The sequence below is a fragment of the Equus przewalskii genome, chromosome 18 (genome assembly GCF_037783145.1).
Source record: "Equus przewalskii isolate Varuska chromosome 18, EquPr2, whole genome shotgun sequence".
NCBI classification, from domain to species: Eukaryota; Metazoa; Chordata; class Mammalia; order Perissodactyla; family Equidae; genus Equus; species Equus przewalskii.
In genome coordinates, this window is record NC_091848.1 from 38,009,416 (window position 1) to 38,031,044 (window position 21,629).

The 21,629-nt window shown below is 36.8% G+C and overlaps 1 protein-coding gene across 2 annotated transcripts in view; it reads right to left on the reverse strand.

The window, feature by feature from the left end:
- Positions 1-557: 557 nt before the first annotated feature.
- Positions 558-21,629, reverse strand: part of SEC22A (SEC22 homolog A, vesicle trafficking protein) — a 61,358-nt gene continuing 40,286 nt past the window's right edge. For both annotated transcript variants that reach the window (XM_070583752.1, XM_070583753.1), the window contains exons 6-7: positions 12,492-12,557; positions 558-4,830 (exon numbers count right to left, since the gene is read on the reverse strand). In XM_070583752.1, the coding sequence (XP_070439853.1) occupies positions 4,630-4,830; positions 12,492-12,557 (267 nt within the window). In that variant the 3' untranslated portion in view covers positions 558-4,629. The remainder of the gene's footprint in view (positions 4,831-12,491; positions 12,558-21,629) is intronic.

Consider the following 21,629-nt stretch of genomic DNA (forward strand, 5'->3'; position numbering starts at 1 on the left):
GCTGCGGGACGCAGGAGTAAAGGGCAAATGTGAACCGTGGGCGAGGTTCGGCTGAAAATACGGTTTGTTGCCAAGGAAACAGCAAGGAACAATTCGCAAGGCTTGGGTACTGACTTCAGGAACTCTGAGAACTAAGCCTGTTCTCTCCTTGAGTTTCCTACAGCCTACAATTGTGCTGAGACTATTTATTATACACCGGCACTGCCACTGCAGAAGAAAACATGTGCACACGTGTCAACACCACTCACCGTTCACAAGCAAGGAGGATACAAGCCACACGGCTTCCCACACGCAGTGCTTTGACGCTGTGATCTCATTTGCTAAATAAAGTAACCCAGAAAGCCTGGCCACTGCAGGAAGCGATGTTACAGGAGTGGCAGCCGCAGACACTGCTTCTTTGAAAAGCCCAATTCTCAAACAGGAGGCTGCGAAATGCCAGCATTCAGCATAGTCCCAGAACACTGATCAACATGGCCAGACACCGCTAACCTAACCCCAATCAATCAGACCAAAAGAGTCAAATTCTCAGCTTTTATACACAAACTCATTCATAACCCTTGGGGTTGGAGGTGCTTCTTTTATTAACTTTCAGCTAGGATACACTAAAGCCAATTTAAATCAAAAATCAGGTTTGATTTTACCACAGCATTTTTAGGCAGAAAGACTCCATTTCCTTAGAGATGATGAAGCAGAAAAATACAAAGAAGGCTTGACCATAGAAAAAAGAACGCAGCCCTGAAGAGTGCCCTATAATTCGCGGTAAGGCCAAGAGTCCAATTTGGTCTGAGTGGTGACTGCTTTAGAAATAACTTATTTGTTGTTTTACCACATACTCTATGATAGTTCTAACTTGTAAACTGAACAGAGAGTCTCTTAAAATAATAACAAGAAAGGTAAAGAACACACACACACACACACACACACACACACAATATGCTGTACACTTTGTTGTGTCTCTTGGAAATCCAACAGCTCAGGGTGGGTTCTTCGGTTACTTTGTAAACCTTTTGGAATAAAGGCCCAGCAACTGCCTTTTTGGTGGGCAGCTAGCCTCAGGAGGAGGCACTTCTGTGACCAGGTAAGGTCATCTGACAAATCTGGTCTCTGTAGAGCCTTGATAAATTGGTTCTCTAATGAGTGTCCAGACATGGCCTAACAGAAATGGAGCCATGCGTTTCTCCAGACTGGATTCCACTGTGAAAAAGATCACATTTAATACAAAATAAATGTGCTAATCCAGGGACAGCACATTCACTTCATATAAGTTATAAAATTACAAAATTAGGTAAAAGTTCTCCACGTCTCTAGGCATTTGTCTCAAATGGATTTTCAAGCTTTAACACAGTACTTGTTTTTAGCTTAGGATAAGAATTCTTACTTATGGGAACAAATCCTCTATTAGCCACACCAAAAAACACCCTGAAAAGAAAGCCTTTGAAAGCTGGTTAAAGTTGAGGATCCAAGGCACAATCATCTCATGCAAATATGCATAAAACTGCTGAGGATTTGTTCATTGCAGCATTTCACAGGACCCCCAGTGCCAGCACTGCCACCAGAACCGTCTGGAAGAGGTCTGCCCTGAGGACCTGTTTGCTTTGACTTACAGACAGAGCTAGGGCGATGTGAAACTTGATTCCCTTCTTCAAGCCTTGACTTCCAGGAAGTTCAAGAGTCCAATTTTACAGCTAATAAAAGCACAGTGTTTACCCTTCCTTCCATTTCCATTGGTCTTTTCTCCCCTTTCTGTTCATATTTCATTAATGTTATTGTATACACCTTTTCTTCGTATGCTGCTTCAAATTCTTTTGTGAAAGAGGCCAGGTATAAATACATTTCAAATACAGACCAAAAAAGCAAGCAAATATGGCAATTACTTTTAGGATATAAAAGAGAGTATCTTTGCTCTCATCGCACACCTTACAAAAACCAGTATTTCAAAATTACCTTAAGTAAGACAATATACACCTAAATTTGACAATAGCAGGCCTGAGCTCATTATTTTAAGAAGTCCCCAATTCCTTGATCTTACCAAGGGCAGACAGACTCCCTGAATATAATCTTAGTTATCTTTAGGTTTCCACTCTAGTGGAGGAGCCCAGGACTGAGAGATTGGAAGACGCGTGTGCTTCGCTCCGTGGCCCCTGGGGTGAGTCATTGTGATCTGATTGCCTGAGTCCCCTCCTTCACAGCAGGAGGAGAGGCACCACTCCCACACTACAAGTCATGATTAGCTGAAGGCAGACTTGCTCCTGGAGGTAAAAGTGCGGTATAAACGCCACACACATTAGAGGCCTGAGGGATTCTCTCTCAAGAGCTGAAGGACTTCTTTACACTCAGGGCAAAAATTTTTCGTTCCAAATTCATAGTTTCTTTGGCAACAACATGATAGAGGCAGGGAAGTTATATAAATACTCAGAAATTGCAGGCACCAAATAATGAAAGAAAGCATTTCTATACATAAAACATTATTTATACCTGTTTTCATTTTTTACATTAAGATGTAAACATCCCCTTCTCCAAAACAGCTGGTGAAAAAACAAAACAAAAACAAAAAATAAGCTTTTAAAGACAGCTGGTGAGTTTTCAAGTGTCCTGCTGAATAGAACCAACTACCAAACATTTTAACTCAATAATTCAACGATAAGGAGAGCCAACTGGTAAAAGAGCTATAAAATATCAATATATAGCAAAGTCACAATTAACCAGAATGCTCCAACCTCCTGGTTAATTGACTACTTACAAGAAAACTCTTACTGTTTTAACTACTAGTTTAGCAAAACCTTTCTAAATTGAACCACTTCACTTTCCCGGCTCGGAAACAAAATGCCAAACATAAATCAATTTTATTTTGATGATTTAGGGTCCTGTGATACCTTAGGGTATCTCTCAGATAATACATAATTTCTGTGCAGTTTTGTTAGAGGCAGAAAATTGAACTGGAGTTTCTCGTTTTAAACAAATCCCTGATATCATAAGCTTATTGTCTTCCTTTTGCCTCATTCTCCTGAAAGGAGACTGGAGCACAAGGCTCCTGGTTAAGCACCGTTGTACGGCTGTAGACACACCTACGTATACTGGCTCCGGCAAACAAGGTAGTTCAGTGACTTCACCCCCTGGACTATTCCTTCTACTTACTAAAAAGGTCCAGCAACATGAATTATAAGTAATGCGCCCACTGTTTTTCCAGATATCATGCTTTAATACCTTATGAATTCCTTGTTTGGAATTTTTTTTGTTAAAAAACAAAAGAAAATCACTCATGAAGATAATTTCAAAAACCAGGAGAGTTTTAGATTTTGCTAATGGACTCAAACTGTGCTTCCTATATTATTAATTCATAACTGCTTGAACAATCTTTATAATGTTATCAAAAACCAAGTAAGTTCTCTAAGATACTAGGTGCTTAACTCCTCAAAGCCATAAAATAGTAACAGCCGCTGGCAGGAAAGTCACCTTGGATTTTCTGAGCCCAGTTCCGTGTTCCCACAGGGCAGGACCCAGACCCCTGGTGGCATATAAGATGCTTTTAGGTGGTACACAGGTGGAATTAAATACTGCTGAACCAGAGTGAGTGTCATTCCCTTCACGAGTTTCTCTTATCCTTCTGCTTTAATTCTACAGAGTGAGCCCCATTTTGGTGCTGTCTGTCTCACTGCGACAGAGAAAACAGCAGGCCTCCTGGATTCGGAGCCCTGGCAGGCATTAGCATCCAGCTAGAACTTAATAACATTTTGCTGTAATTTTATTTATTTTGTAGTTACCTTTTATTTATGGCAAACTGATGCTGGTTTTCCATTTGGAGTAGAGATTAGTTTCTTTTAAAAATATTTTAAAATTTAAAAGATAAATAAGTGAATAATAGTATATTTACTATTCAAGTGATTGAAGTTTGGGAAATGATGGATACAATCTAACGAATGGTATTTTTAAGAAGTGATTTCAAAAGAAACTACAAGCATGGTCTAAATAGGAAACACATGTCAACATATTTTCAACACTTGTGATGTTCCAGAGATGAGCTTACCACAGCCTTCTCCTATGTCAGATGATTTCCAGAGTTAAGATTCAAGTAAAAGGAAAAAAGGAAAAAGAACCAATCCTACACCAACCCGGACTTCATAAACTCAAGGTACCATAAATATGCAAATAATCTGATATTTAGCAAGTCACTTGTTTTAAACATAAACTTTCCAATTTACTGCAGCATCTTTTTATTTGGTCTATACTAATGCCTCACAAAGGCAAATCCAGGTTGTAAAGCTCCTGCTTGGTCCTCAGAACAAGTACCACACCTATTTTTGATTCAACTCTTCAGAAGGATTCAGGCCTGGGGGCTGAGTCTTCCAATGGCGTCTGACTTCCTCCATTGTCAGGGTCCCGCAGAGAGAAGTAGTCTTCTCCGACTCTGAATAACAATCTAATGGCCAACACTCTTCTGAGAGGAGTTTGCCAAGCAGGTATTGCATGCTTCCAAGCATGCCATGCTGACTTAAAACAAAAAGGACAGTTGGAGAGAAAGAAAGCAGAGCTTCTCATTTGTGGTGAACAGTTTCTTTATCACAGTGGCAGTTAAGATACGCTCCCTCCTTTTTCCCCTGGAAGCCAAGGCAATACGTCTGAAGGATGGTGTCAAACATCATAATCAGGAGCCTTGCCCTGGGCTTGCCTTAGCCAGATCTGTAGAGTAACAAATGCTCCCACAGTCACGTGAAAGAAAAGCTGCCAGAGGTTGCGCAGTTCATAGAGATACATGTTGCATAGACAGATTAAGCCAAAAGTCAAAAAAGATTTGACGTTCCGCCAGCCGGTGTAGTAGACAAGTAGATAACACTGTTCAAAATATAAAATGAAAGATGATTAGGGATACAAGAAAAGAAACAGGCTTCTACTATAAAATTGTAACAGGCCATAGACTAAAATATGAGAGTGGAATAAGGGGATTTTTAATCTACAGATAACATAACATCTTCAAGATATTCAGCTATGAAAACTCTACAGTTTGAAAGGGAAATAGATTTTTCCTTTAATGTTTTTCATTTTTTAAAAGAAAAAGCATTTTGTATCATATTTAAAATGGACGTACAATTGGATGACTCTCTTACAAATAGGCTGGACAAATTCCTCAAGATGACCAACAACTAAGAAGCATTCTCAAGGTATGAGGGGGTTCCATCTCTCATTCCCATCCCAGAAAAGTACAAAAAGCTCAAGCAAGCCATTTAGTAAAACAGACTCTTACATAACCTGAATCCGAATACTAATGAAGTCAACAAATATTTACTGATCCCCCATGAAGTGCAAGGAACTAAGCTAGGCAGAGGATCTGAGGGAACATTTGAGGGAGAATTCATTAAACAGATATTTATTGAGGGCCTGCTACAAATCAGGCAATGTTCTTTAGTTTTAAATAAAAAAAGAAAGCCCTTGTTCACATTACATTCTAGTGGAGGGAGAACGATTATAAAAATTTTATATATATAATACCCAAATAGTTATATCTTGAAAAAGATAAAAGATGAAACAGAGAAAGAAAACAGAAGGCAGTGAGTACTATTTTAGAAGAGATAGTAAAGAAAGTACTCCCCCCAAAAAGTCCGGCATTCACCTCTTCCTGCTTCATTTTTCTCCACAACGTTCTATAAACATACTTCAAAAATGTTTGTTTGTCATCTGTATTCTTCCAATAGAATCTAAGCTTCATGAAAGGGAAGATTTTTCACTATCTTGTTCATTCATTTATCTCATGTGCCCAGAAGAGTGCCTGGCACCTAAGTGCTCAATACAAATTTGCTGAATAAATGGTTTTCTAGAAGGTATCTAAAATTCACAATCTGGTAAATATAGAAATTACACGTGATTACAATGTCTTAAGAAAGAAGCACAGGTCTCTGTGTGCTCTCTGCAAATCCAGACTTCAGAATAGGAAGGACATTAGGGTGTTTGTGACAAGGAAGAAAGAATGTGGAAATGTCCTGTTAAATGTAGTTAGTTCTTATACAAATTAGGACTTTGCTTACTTAAAAGGAAGACTGCCATCCAAGCAAAAGGAATTGGAGGCACTTATTTTATCTGATTTGCATTGTGCCAAAAAAGTCGAAGAAAACTTTTTCCTTTGAAACAATTTTAGATTTAGAGAAAAGCTGCAAAAATAGCAGAGTTCCTGTATACCCTTCACCCTGCTCCCCATAATGTCATCCTCATGCCAACCATAGTATAGTCATCAAACCAGAAAATTAACATTGAAACAATACTGTTAACTAATCTACAGACTTTATTCAAATTTTGCCTGTTGTCCCACTAGGGCCCTTTTTCCGGTCCAGAATCCAATCTAGGATTCCATATTGCATTTAGTTGTCACGTCTCCTCAAATCTGTAACAGCTCCTCAAGTCTGTCTTTGTTTTTCACGACCTTGACAGTCTTAAAGAGTACTGCTCAGTTATTTTGTAGAATGTCCCTTAAATTTGTTTGTCTGATGTTTTCTCAAGATTGAAGTGAGAATATGCAATTTTGGCAAGACTACCACAGAAGGTGATGTGTAATATGTCTTATTACTGGTGATGTTAACTTTGATCTCTTGGTAAAGTGGTGTCTGACAGGTTTCTCCACTGTGAAGTTACTATTTTTCCCTTTGTAACTAGTAGGAGGGGAAATAGAGACATTATCAGGTGAAAGAAGACTAACAGAATTTGTTGCCTACAGATATACCCTAAAAGAATGGCTAAAGGGAATTCTCTAAACAGAAAGGAAACAATAAAGAAGGAACCTTGGTGCATTGAGAAAGCAAAAAGAACACAGCCAGCAAAAATACAGGTAAATATAATAGGTTCTCCTTCTCCTGAGTTTTCTAAATTATGTTTGATGGCTGAAGTAAAAATTGTAACATTGTCTAATGTGGTTTTAAGTATATGTAGAGGAAATACTTAAGACAATTATATTATAAACAGAGGAAATCAAAGGCACATAAAGGAAGGTGCAGTTTCTATGCTTCATTTGAACTGGCAAAATGACAATACCAGAAAACTGCGATAAGTATGTATAATGTAATATCTAGAGCAACCATTTAAAAAGCTATACAAAGAGATACAAAAACATTACAGATAAATCAAAATGGAGTTCTAAAAAATGTTTAAGTAAACCACAGGAAGAAAAAGAAAACATAAAAATGCAAAACAAAAAATAAGATGGCAGACTTAAGCCCTAACATATCAATAACTACATTAAATGTAAATGGTTTAAATACAACAATTAAAAGACAGAGATTGGCAGAGTGTATTAAAAAACAAATCAACTCTATGTTGTCTACCACAAACTCACTTCAAATGATATAGGCAAATTGAAAGTAAAAGTAAGGAAAAGGATATATCATACAAACATTAACCAAAAGAAAGCAGGAGAGGCTATATCAATGTCACATAAATATAAAAATATTTAAGAGGGGCTGGCCCGATGGAGTACTGATTAAGTTTACACACTCTGCTTTGATGGCCCACGGTTCATGAGTTTGGATCCCTGGTGTGGACCTACACATTTCTCATCAAGCCATGCTGTCCCACATACAAAACAGAGGAAGACTGGCAACAGATGTTAGCTCAGAGCCAATCTTCCTCACTTAAAAAAAAAATCAAAGAAAATAATCAGGGATAGACAGGGATATTATAGACTGATAAACAGATCAATCCATCCAGAAGACACAGCAATTCTAAATGTGTACGAACCAAATAACAGAGTTGCAAAATATGTGAAGCAAAAACTGACAGAACTGAAACGATAAATATACAAACCCACAATTATAGCTTAAAACTTCAATATTCCTCTCTCAACAACTGATAGAACAACTAGACAGAAAATCACCAAGAACACAGAAAAACTCAACACCACCATCAACTGATAGGACCTGATCAACATTTACAGAACACTGACTCAGTAACAGTAGAATACACATTCCGTTCAAGTACCCTCGGAACATACACCCAAGATAGACTGTATTCTGGGCCACAGAACAAACATCAACAAATTTAAAAGAATTAAATCACACAGAGTGTGTTTTCCAACCACAATGGACTCAAACTAGAAATCAATAATGGAAGAAAACTGGAAAATCTCCAAACACTTGGAAACTAAGAAACACAATTCTAAATAATCCATAGGTCAAAGAGGAAGTCACAAGGAAAAAAACTTTTAAATACACTGAATTAAATGAAAATGAAAATACAACATATCAAAATCTATAGGTCACAGTTAACAAAGTGCTAAGAGGAAAACTTATAACAACAAATGTATACATTACAAAAGAGAAAATTTTGAAACGAGTCATCTAAGCTCCCATCTCAAGAACCTAGGGAAAGAAGAGCCAAATAAACCCAAAGCAAAGTAAGCATGAGGAAGAAAATAAGAAAAGGGCAGAAATCAATAAAGTAGAAAACAGGGGGAAAACCCACAAAGAGCAGTTTCTTTGAAAAGATCAATGAAATTAAGTAAGACTGACAAAGAAAAAGAGAGAAGATACAAATTACCAATATGAGGAATAAAACAGAGACTATCGCTACAGATCCTACAGACATCAATAGGACAGTAAGTTAATACTACAACCAATTCCACACACGTAAATTTGGTAACAGCTGAAATGGACCACTTTCTTATAAAACACAAACTACCATAATTCACCCATTATAAAACAGATAATTTGAATAACCCTATAACTATTAAGAAAATTCAGCTTCAGACATATTATATAGACACAGTAATCAAAACTATGTGGGACTGGCAGAGGGATGGACACACAGATCAATGGAACAGAATATAAAACCCAAAAATCTACTCACACAAATATGCCCAATTGATTTTTGACAAAAGATGCAAAAGCGATTCAGTGGAGAAAAAAATAGCCTTTTCAACAAAAGGTGCTGAAGCAACTGGCCATCCATTCATTGGCGCGCACACACACACACTCAAAACCCCTCAATCTAATCTAAGTCTCACATCTTATACAATCTTACACAAAAAACTTACCTCAAAATGGATCATGAACTTAAATGTAAAACACAAAACTATAAAACTTCTAGAAAAAGACATAAGAGAAAATCTTCAGGATCTGGGGGTAGGCAAAGAGTTCTTAGACTTGATACCACAAACATGATCCATAAAAGGAAAAACTGCTAAAATGAACTTTATCAAAATTAAAAACTATTTTGCAAGAGACCCAGTTAAAAGAATGAAAAGACAAGCTACAGACTTGGAGACTATTTGCAAACTACTTATCTGACAAAGGACTAATGTCTAGAACGTACAAAGAACTCTCAAACTTGACAGTAAAAAAACAATCCAGTTAGAAGATAGGCAAAAGACATGAACAGACATTTCACCCAAGAGGATATATAGATGACAAGCACACAAAACGATGTTTGACATCATTAGCCACTAGGGAAACAAAAATTAAAACCACAGTGAGGTATCAGGAAACACCTATCTGAATGGCTAAAATGAAAAATAGTGATAACACCAAATGCTGGAGAAGGTGCAGAGAAACTGGATCATTCACACAATGCTAGTGGGAGTGTAAAATGGTATGCTACTCTACAACAAAACTACTATGCTACTCTCAACAAAACTAAGCATGCAACTACCATATGACCTAGCAACTGCAGTCCTGGGCATTTATCTCAGAGAAATAAGGACTTGTGTTCACACAAAAACCTGTTCATGAATGTTTAAACAGCTTTATTTCTAACAGCCAAACACTGAAAAAAACTCAGATGTTCTTCAAAAGGTGAATGATTAAACAAACTGCGGTACATCCATACCATGGAATACTATTCAGCAATAAAAAGGAACAAATCCATTGATGTATGCAACAACTTGGATGTATCTCCAGATAATCATGCTGAGTAAAAAAGTGCTGATCACAAAAGGTTACATACTATATGGTTACATTTATATAACATACATAAAATGAGAAAATTATAGAAAGGCAGAACACATTAGTGGTTGCCAGAGAGTAAGGGACAGGAGGGAAGTGGATGTGGCTATAAAAGGGCAACACAAGGGGTCTCTGTGGTGATAGGAATGTTCTATATCTTGACTGCATCAACATCAATATTCTGGTTGTGATACTGTATTACAGTTTTGCAAGATGGTACCTTTGGGGGGGGACCAGGTGAGGGTTATATAGGGTCTTTTTTACAACTCCATGTGAATCTATAATCATCTAAAAATTATAAATTTAATAAGAAAAACAACTTTACACATACATATTTGTCTGCAACTTACTTTATAGGCTAACATACACACTATATGCACACACAGGGAGTAAGATAAAGCACGTGTTGGTGACTCTAGGTATACTAGTCTTTCAACTTTTCTGTAAGTTTTCAAAATAAAATGTTGAAGGAAAAGGAACAGTCTTGAGTTTCTTCACAGATCCTTTGATTTCCTATTTGAAATGTTCCATATCAAGATTACCCTTCTCTGGCTGAGCTCTGTGCTTCCATTAGCACTCACAGCCTGGAGAAACAGGCAACAAACCATGTAGTAGTGGCCTTTGAGGTCTGATGTAAAAGGGATTAGAAAATATCCTGACAACTGGAGACAGAGCATGCTATATGGTAAAATGTAATCATCTAAGTTTTACTGCAGAAACAAGCAGCATTGTTATCACTCTGCTCAGCATATTTGGAAAGTATGCAGTTTCATGCCTGTCAATATGAAGGAAACTGGTTTCTTGCTTTCCTTTTTTAAAGCATGAATTTGTTTACTTCTCTCAAGTAAAAGAACACCTGAGTGACGCTCCACCGTAAGGCAACTCTTAGAACTCTTTTCAGCTGTTGAATGTAACAGAAGTGTGTATCTGTAGGCAAGAGCACTGGTTCTGGAGTCACACAGACCTGCGTTCAAGTCAGACTGGCTATAAGAACTGTCTAGGCCTCAGTGAAAAACAGCGTATCAGGATAACAGGATTCGTGTGGGGCTTTCTGTGAGGATGTAACAGTACAAGGAATGTAAAGGGCTTCACACATAGTAAGCTCAATACATTTTGCTATTGTTATTAGCATTTAAAATTATTTCATTAAGACAAAACAACCAAAAGCATATTTTATAAGCATAATTGTTCATGAAATTATTTTAAAGTTAATGTTTACCTCACATTGTTAAAATGCACAGAAAAGTTATAAAATTATAATTTTATAGCGTTATAAAAATTATACAAATATAGAGACAGCATGATATAGTGGAAAGAACATGATATTTAAAATCAGAAGACTCAGGGTTAAGTCCTGACACCACCCCTTACTGGCTGTGTGATCCCCTGCTAGTGCTGAAACTGGATTTCTCATTTTCAAAAAGGAGATTATATCCTCTGTATGACAGGACTGTAGAAATTAAAGTAGAAAATCTACACAAGAATACCTCATAAAGCAAATCACTTGTGACATTAAAAAATACAAGTTTTCAAATTTCCTGCATAAAATATTATAATTAAATCTATCAAATCTGACAAAAAATTTCTGGAAATAACATAAATGATTAAGAAAAATTAGGGGATTCTAAAAAATGGGGCCAGTGAAACTAAAATTTCTTATATGTCTTTACATAAGAGTCAAATGCACATATTCAAACTATTTCCCTAAAGTCTTCTACTGAGTTTTAGGTAGCCTTTTATTTGCAGGCGTGAATCTTTCGAACGTTTTTTCTATGCAAACCAGAGAAATGTGTGACTTATAAAAGTTAGGTCAAAAGAGCTTGCTTGCTCTAATGTGTTTTAGCCAAGACATTCATGAGTTTGGCTAACTGGCATGGTTACCTTTCCCTTCCCTAGGAATCTGTGCCTCCTCTGGTCCTGGAAATGCAAGTACCCATCTCCCTATCACCCAGGTGCAAAACCTCCTCCTTCGAGTCTGGAGTCTCGTATCTATTCTGTCTCCAAGTCCTAGAGTCTTCCTTCTCAGCAGACTCTCTGAGAGTCTCTCCTTTTGTTCTCTATTCCTATCATTGCCATGGTTTATGCTTTCATTACCCTCTGCCTGAAGTAATGTAATCACCTCCCAACTAATTTCCTTGCTTCTGATCTCTCTGCTCTGACAATGCATCCTAGGCATCACTGCTACACTAAATATCCTAAAATCCTGCTTTTTCTGTTTCCTATTCAAAGACTTTCCCCAAAGTACAAAATCCTCAGCCTGGAGTATAAGCAGAGCCTGGAAGCTGAATAATCAGTCACCAGGAAATCTAGGAGTAGCCTTTACTGCCACAGGCAGATGACATACTGCCACTGACGCCCAGCACAGGATGGGGCGAACGCTGAGTTCGCTAGGATCTATACCCACTCAAAATACAGATCTACGTCACGAAGCTAAGAGAGGCTCCAATGAAAAGGGAGGCAAAGAACCCAGACACTATTTTTATTTATTTAAAGTACCCAAGCAATTATTGGAATTGATAACCTGAAACAAACAATAATGGAAAAGTGTTTCTTAAAAGATGGAAGAGAACCTACCTGATAAAGGCAGGCTGCAGTTCCGAGGAAAAATGCAACAATGTAATTAAAATCCTCACCATCACTCTGCAAAAACAAAACAAAAATTACTTTTTTTTCTGGTGGAAGCCCACCTCAAGAAACAATCCATAGTGATAGGACACAACAACGTTTATGCACAAACGGTCAAATTTTTCACAAAGTAGAATACTAAAATTCTCAAAAGTCCTAAAATGGAAACATAAAATATATCATAAGAACCAAGGAGTGTAAGGTAGAGAAAGACTACCAGAGCTCCTCCACGTCTTGGCCTCCCAATCAATTTCATTTTACCCAAGAGAAGACGAAAGCCAATGGGAAAAAGTTTCTATATAATGTAAAAAGCCTCTCTTCTCTATACTAAAGAAACCATACAAAAATGCACAACACCCCAGTGGCCTATAAAGGTAGTCCTGCTCACTAGGTCACTATTTGACTCAAATAAATATTGACAAACTTTACTATCTAGTAAGCACATCACGGAATTGTCCAATAAAGTAATTTGACATGATTTTTAAAAAAAACTGAAAAGCTACTGTCCACTAGAGTGTGCTAAATCCCAATGAGAAAAGTTAGTCATACACGCTATGCTAGAAAAATAGCCACCCAGAGGAAAAACAGACAGATAATGCATAGAGTATTTCTTTTAAAAGAAAACTAATGGAGACATGTAACAATCCATATTTTCCTATTCCTTTTTGATTCCCCTTAAATATCCACATTTATCGCTTCCTTCAATGTTTTTATGAAGTAGAACATAAAGACCAGACAGGAGCATTAAATTTCTTTCTTCCAAGCAGGAGCATTAAATTCATCCCTTATTTCAGAGAAAATATCTTTATACAATGAAAACTTCCATAAGACATGGAAGTGTCTCTCATGACCATGTCTTCATGAAACAATATAAAGAGAAAATTCCTTTTCCACTTGTTATTGGGCAACAGAACTGACTGCAAGGCAGAGGAAGAGTGGCTTATCCTAGTGAGATGATCTTGAAATAGGAAACATTAATCTGTCTGAGATGCTTAGGTCAGTTCCACCCGAGAGGCAGAGAAGGTCAACACGAAACCTTTCCTCTTTTAACAATTTTAAGACTTTAAATAAGTTCTGATTGATTATTTTCTTCTTTAGTCCTTTATTTTTTGAATGATCTTCTTTCTGATTATAAAAGTTCATGTTCATTGCAGAGAATATGGAAACGGGATTTTTACAAAGGAGAAATTCATACAGTCTATAACGCCACAACTATGGGAGAATTACTGCTAACCATGTCATGCATTTCCTTCAAACCTTTTATGTACAAAAATATATGTATGTTTAAAAAGTGGAATCATACTTTTATATACTGTCTTTCAGTACTTCATATTATAAACACTTTCTCAAGATACTAAATACTCCTTAACCACATGATTTGTAACGAATATGTAACCTTTCATTGTGGGAATATACCATAATTTAATTATTGTCCTACAATTGGATATTATTTTTCCTCTACACTATCACTTTATAACTCTCTTAATGGCCTTTGGAACACTTAAGAGCGTGTTTTTGGAGTCAAATCTGGGTTCAAACTTTTACTACTAGCTGTACGATCTTAGATTATTTATTTAACTTCAATTTCCTTTTTGAAAAATCAAAGTTGTAGAGGTTAAATAACATTTGCAAACACATAGAACAATAACTGGCACACAGTAAGAACTAAAAACATTCATTAACTTCCCTCTCCCTGAGGTTACTGTCTACATCATTCATCAGATGATTAGATTAGCTTTCAGGATTGCTTAAACCTCTAGGCTACTGGCCTTATCTTCTCAATTAGACCCTAACCTTTCTTCAAGACAGAAAATAAATCTTACTACTTGCAAGAAACTGTACACATAGTAGGAATTCAACAAGTGCATGCTAAATTGAGTTGAGCTTGAAAAATTTTTATTTCTCCTTGCTAAAGAGAAGATTATTGATAAACACACGCTTCCATTCAATAAATATTTATTAAGCACTTATGGGACAGGTACAGTGTTACTAGATCCAGGACAGAACCAATTAAGTCCACACTAACTCAGGGAACACAGGCTCTACTCAAGAAAGCAGATGCATAAACCAACAGTTCCCACCCAAAGTGACAGCTGACAAGAGAGGTGTGTGTACAGGGTACTAAGGGAGCCTACTGGAGACATATCTAACACTGCCTGGATTAAAAAGGGTCAGGCAAGGTTTGCCAGAGGAAGTAAAGCTTACTCTGGGTATTGATGGATGAACTGACAAGGCAGACAGGGTGGGAAGAGAATTCCAGGCAAAGCACGTGCAGTCTCAACAAGGGAAGAGACTAAGATGACTCGAAGGTTTGTTGTTTAGGTGACATTTGAATGACACCATTCATTAAACTGGGAGTATTGAAGGAAAAGTAGATTTGAGAGCAGGAAAAATTGAGTTCATTTTGGACATGTTATTTTGGAGCTGCTAGTGGGACATCCAAATAATTATATTTAGTAGATATTTAAGTCAGCTTCAGGAAAGAGTTTGACCTAGAGATCTAGCTTAGTAGTTATCTATTTCAATAGCAGTTAAATGAAAGAAACCAACTGCAAGTCTTAATTCTTGACTGGCTCCTAGAATGGAGAGAGAAAAAAGCACTATAAAGGATATTTGGGGTCAATTATGGAAATCCAAATATAGATTTTATGTTAGATAATACTGCACTGATCTTAAATTTCTTTGGTGTAATAAAGGTATTGTGATTATGTAGGAGAATGTCTCAGTCCTTAAGACATACATATCTAATATTTTTGGAACAAACTGTCAGGATACCCATAATGTTACTTTCAAATGATTCAGCAAAAAAAGGAAATAGAGAAAGGAAGAAAGAGAGGTAGCTAGGTAGGTATACAGGTCAATGTTAATTGTTCTGTTTTCTAAACCTTTTTATAAGTTTGAATTCTTTCAAAATAAAATGTTGTGCAGTGGGGGGAAAAGATACAAATGAAAAAATGCTATGCATCCACTAAAAAGAATGTAATAGATGTCTATATCCTGATATGAAATGATCTCCTACATACTGTTAGGTAGAAAAAGATGCAAATCGGTATGAAGAATAAATAGAAATAATTTTAAAATAATAATTACATAAGTAAATATATAAAATACATGTACCAGGATATGCACATAATCTCTCTAGAAGCATACACCAGGGGTTGATTCTGCAGAGGAAAAATGGCAAGAAATTACTTATTGTGAAAATTACAGGCTTTGAAATTTAACATGTACCCTTTTTACTGTGTGTATGCAAATATGTGGATGTATGTATATGCACATGTATTAACTTTACTTTAAAAAGGCCATTATAAAAATAGCAAAGAAGAAGGTATAGTTAGAAGAATATAAAGCCAAGGACAGAACACTGGAGAACACCACTATTTAAAGGACAGGTGGAGGAAGAAAGTTTACCAAATAAACTGAGGAACAGCAAGAGAAAGGAAAAAAAATATAACAGGAGAAAATTGTTTCATGGAAATGAAGGGATGAGAGCATGCCAAGAAGAATAATCTAACACATCAAACTATTAATAGTGATTTATTTACTTTTAAATTTTCTAAAATAAACATTATTTTTGAAACTAAACAGTGAATTATTTTTAAAAGGAAGACTGAACAGTATGTGAGAGGAGGCAGAGAGAGCACATAGGACAAGGTCTCAAGAGTGGCTGCAATATTTGGCAATCAGGATACTGGTGAGCTTACTGGTCAGTGTTTGAAAGAATTATGAGGGCAAAAAAGAGATCGCAGTAGACTGAGAGGAGAGGTAAGAGAGTGGGGACAACAAATATAGTCTACTCTTTCAAAAAATTAGAGGAGAACATACACCAAGAGGTATTTTGGGTTTTCTGTTTGTTTTTTTTAAAGATTGGCAGCCTACAGCACGTTTATGGGCTGAGAAAAAAGAGCCAGTGGAGAGAAAGCAGATGAAATGTAGGTGAAGAAATAGCTAGAGGTTGGGGGCAGGTGAGGCAGAGGTTCACAGAGGGGAAAGAAGTAGGAGCAGGAGGAAAGACAGAGGCAAAGATGGAGGCATGTGCAGGCAGAGGTAAGGAGTACAAATAAAAATTTTAAAAACCTCACATTCACCTCTGGGGGATGCTAAGATACCAACATACTGCTTTGAAAACTAACAAATAAAGGGAAAGAAAAAAATATATATATTTTGGTGAGAAAGAATGTCCCTGAGCTAACATCTATCGCCAATCTTCCTCTTTTTGCATGAGGAAGATCATCCCCGAGCTAATATCTGTGACAATCTTCCTGCATTATTGTATGTGGGACGCTGCCACAGCATGGCTTGATGAGCGGTGTGCAGGTCTGCACCCAGGATCTGAACCTGCAAGCTGGGGCAGCCAAAGTGGAGTGCATGAACTTAACCACTATGCCACCAGGCCAGCCCAAGAATATGTTTTTTAAAAGGCAAAGATGAAGAGGTAAACAGAGGCTCCATATAATAGCCACACAATATAATAAGATGATACTATTAAAAATGGTCGTAATAATTGGGAAATACTCACTTTTTAATCTTAAGTGGAAAAAGGACACAAAATTATATAATGGATATGTATAGAAGATATATGTGCATGTATATATATACATATATAAAACAAAGAAAATTTGGGGATGATTTTTTTTTCCTTATAGATTTTCCCCCAATTCGTTAACAATGAGCACAGAATCAGGAAAAACACTTTTCTTTTGAAAGAAAGCAAGCCTTGCATCTTAGCAAAGATATCATGCCATTAAACAAATACTTCCACTGAGTTTAACAGGTATCTAATTTCTTTAAAAGGTATTAACAAATCGATGGAAAACAAAGAATTCAAGGAATAAAAGCAAGTTGATGACTTCTGCTTTGTAGTGGCCACCATAAACAGTTTTAGAATCAGAGAGGCTTAGAACATTACTACTGAAGTGGTCTTTGAACTATGTAGTCTAAAACCTTCACCTTGCATAATAGGAAAATGAGATTCAAGAAGGTAAAGTAACCCATCCAAGGTCACAAAGTTAGTTACTGGCAGATGGGAACCAGGTATCTTGACTTCTAGGCCAGCATATCTACTGCTATCTCAGAATACTCAATTTTTTTCTATTGCACCACATGCAAATTATTTCTAGGTTGGCATCAGCCTAATTAATACCATTGTTTCAAGGCTGATCCTTAAAGGAACACAGGCAATGTAAACCCAATGTGATAAAAGCTTATGCATTCATGAGGTGCCAACTGACAATAAACTTACTAACATCTCTAAACTCAGAACAAAGTTAGGAAATGAGTGAAAATCATCTAATTTACACATTACTGTGAACACCAAATCAAATTTATCAACTTAAAAAAAACTATACTCATCCTAAACCTCCCCATTCTGAACTTAGACACCAAAGAAAAACTTCGGTGCTATATATTTTAATGAATCCCTCATTATCACTCTAAGAGGCAGCTTTTTAATCTAGGAGAAACAAACTTGTGCTGAATCTTCAAACAACATTAATAGTATACAGGAATGTTGATTCATGTGGGTTTTCAAATTTAAAAGTGCCTCAGGCATCAAATTACATACTAGAAGATAAATGTGGGAATCATTTTTAGCATTCAAAAAGAGTATTTAGAATTCACAGCCTTAAAAAAGTAAACTTTAATATCGATATATTGCTCACACTCAGGAAATACACTACATATTTTCAGCTAGATCTAAAAATACGATCCCCAAATAAATCCTTTGCTCTTAAATCAAGTTTTAGAGAAAGGTGGAGGCCACTTAATCTGGGTACGGCCTTTCCACCTCCTCTATCACCACCATGATCTGAATAACACCACTGCAAATAACTTCAAAATAGATAAAGGTTTAAGTCCCATGTCCTGGAATTTGCACTCAAATCTACATAACAGACCACTTCAAAAAGATCTACTTTTACTGACCAAATATTGTCTACAGCAACTCTAGAGATTATTCCTAACACAAAATACAACGATGAACCAGAGAGAAGGCTAAGAGTATATCTTAAATTCAATGGCTTTAGTGAGAATAAAAAGGACTTTTACCCAATACAAGTCAAAGACAATGACAAAATAGACCCTAATGAGGGGAAATTAAAAGTGAAAGACCTCAGGTCACCAATTTTGTATATATTTTCTTTCAGGTTAATCCGGGCTATAAAGAATGCACTTGTTGAAATTAACCTAGTGTGCACCCCTAAACCTACCCGGCTTAAAACTCTAGTTTATCACAGTGCCCCTCTGCATTCTGACATTTAATTTTCTCCTTTGTTTGCCTATCGTCCATTCCATCTTCTAGGACATGGAGTCCTTAGAAGGCAGATACGTCCAACACTGCACAGTGCTCTGCATTTCTCCTCATAACAAAACAAAGAAAAATATTTCCAAGCACTGGTCACTTACCAGAACATTTTTCTCTACAAAGATGTAAAATCCCCAATGACTGGAGCAACATGAATCTCTATTTTTGGTCCAGTAAATTTCCCAAAACAGTGATTCTCATTTACGTGAGGGAATCAGAATCTGCTGGAAAATCTTTTAAAGGTACCAATGGGTGACAAACTACCTATGGACTACATTGCCCCCAACTCTGTACTCTGTTGTCCCCTTGCTCCTCTCTCTGAGCATCAATGTTTTAGGAACCTCAACTACTGATGAGTATATGCGGAATACGTCAGGTGGTTATCGCAGAACAAAGATTTAGAACAATGGTAAGGGAACAACATAACCAGGTTCCCCTAGTTTCCAGATAGCTAGGAATCCCACATGGACCAATTTAGTTTTCTGGATCAAGTGACAAAGAAATATTGTTGGAATAAATTTACTCTAGGACAACTGTGAAAAAGAAAGGACTCCATATCAACATAAAGACACATCTTTAAAGATACAACTATCCAGAGAGTCCCCAAATTATAAATGCTCTACTAATAAAAAAGACCACTCTAACTTTTTCCCTATTCATAATTTACCCCATGCCTCTTCCACACCCTACCACCGCAGTTTAAAGGAACTGCTTAAAACAAACAAAAAACTTTGAAGCTTCTAGGGAAACCGTGGACTCTAAGATAGAGGCAGGAAGAAGCTAGAAAAACCTGGGGAACATGTTCAGGTTCCGCTTACGCCCCCACAGAAATATTTACTTTGCTCTGCCTAAAACTTTTGTTACTTGAAAATCTATCTATTAAGTTGGGTTAACAAAAGCTGTCTTTTTTTTTTCTGCTTACATAACAGGTGCTAATAACTATTCACTTTTATTATTTAAAATCTGAATAACTAATATATTCAAATGGTTCAAAGAGTAAAAATAATATGCAAAGAGATATACATTGTGAAGAGTCTCAATCCCACTCTGCTTCCCATCTGTCCAGTTTCTACCACGTTTATTTCCTTCTTATCTTTCCAGAGTTTCTTTAAGCAAATTTATGTAACTAAAATATATTGTTATTTTTCCAAGCCATCTTTGGCGGGGGTAGTTGGGGCTGAGCTGAGAGGGAATGGTGGGAGCAAGGTCAGAAGACCTGGTCTGTCCGTCTCTCACTGGCTTTCTCAAAAAGGCCACTGTTCTCAGAGGGCACAAAATTGTACATCCGACCTTGAAACATGAATCGAATTCCCAAACCCATGCTCTATACTGGCTGGGGCTCTAAGGTCCGCGCCAACCTGTGTGAAGGGGAAGACTAAGCCCCCGCACGAGAAGAGAAGGCCTGATCCACCGTTTCCTAAGGGCAGGCTGGGTGCGACAGGCTGTACTTTAACTGCTAAGTGGAGCCACACCTATCAAAAGAACATCCAAGCCCAGAGAACATGCCTCCCTTTCCCGTCTTTGTCTTAATGCTGGTGTGTGGTGGTTTTTTTTTTTTTTAATTAACAGACTTTTATCTTTAGAGCAGTTTCAGGTTTACGGAAAATTAAACAGATAGTACAGAGAGTTCCCGTATAACTGCTCTTTCCTCGGTCCACAGTTTCCTCTATTACTAACATCTTGCATTAATGTGGTACATTTTTTACACTGATGAACCCAGAGTGACACATGATTATTAACTAAAGTCCATAGTTTATGTTAGGGTTCACTCTTTGTGTTGTACATTCTACGGGTTTCGACAAATGTATAATGACATGTATCCACCATTACAGTTACGGAGCAGTTACACTGTCCTAAAAATCTCATGCTCCAACTATTTATCCCTTCCTCCCCCTAACCCCCCGCAAGCACTAATCCTTTTACTTACTGTCTCCATAGTTTTGCCTTTTCCAGAATGTCATATAGTTGGAAACACAGACTATGTAGTTTTTTCAGGCTGGCTTCTTTCATTAAGCAATATGCATTTAAGGTTTAGTCACGTCGTTTTGTGGTTTGATGGCTTCTTTCTTTTTATTACTGAATAATAATCCATTGCATGGATTGTCAGTTTGTTTATCCATTCACCTTTTGAAAGACATCTTTGTTGCTTCCAATTTTCCAAAATTATGAATAAAGCTGATACAGACATTCACATGCAGGTTTCTGTGTGGACCTAAGTTTTCTACTCATTTGGATAAATATTCCTAGGAACATGATTGCTAGATCACATGGTAAGGCTATGTTTAACTTTGTGAGAAACAGCTAAACTGTCTTCCAAAGTGACTGTTATCATTTTGCATACCCATAAACAATGAATGAGAGTTCCTATTGCTCCACATCCTCATCAGCATTTGGTATTGTCAGTTTTTTGGATTTTGTCATTTTATAGATGTTTAGCGGTATCTTGTTGTTTTAATTTGCAATTTCTTAATGACATATGATGCTTAGCATCTTTTCGTATGCTTATTTGCCACCTGCATATTTACTTCAGTGAGGTGTTTGTTCAGTTCTTTTGCCCATTTTTTAACTGGGTTGTTTGCTTTCTTGAGTTTTAAGAGTTCTTTGTATGTTTTAGATACAAGCCCTTTGTCAGAACTGTTTTTGCAAATATTTTTCCCCTAGTCTCTGGCTTACCTTTTCATTCTCTTAACAATGTCCTTCAAAGAACAGAATTTTTAAAATTAAGTCCAATTTACCAATTTTTTCTTTCACAGATCACGATTTTGGTGTTGCACCAAAAATTCATC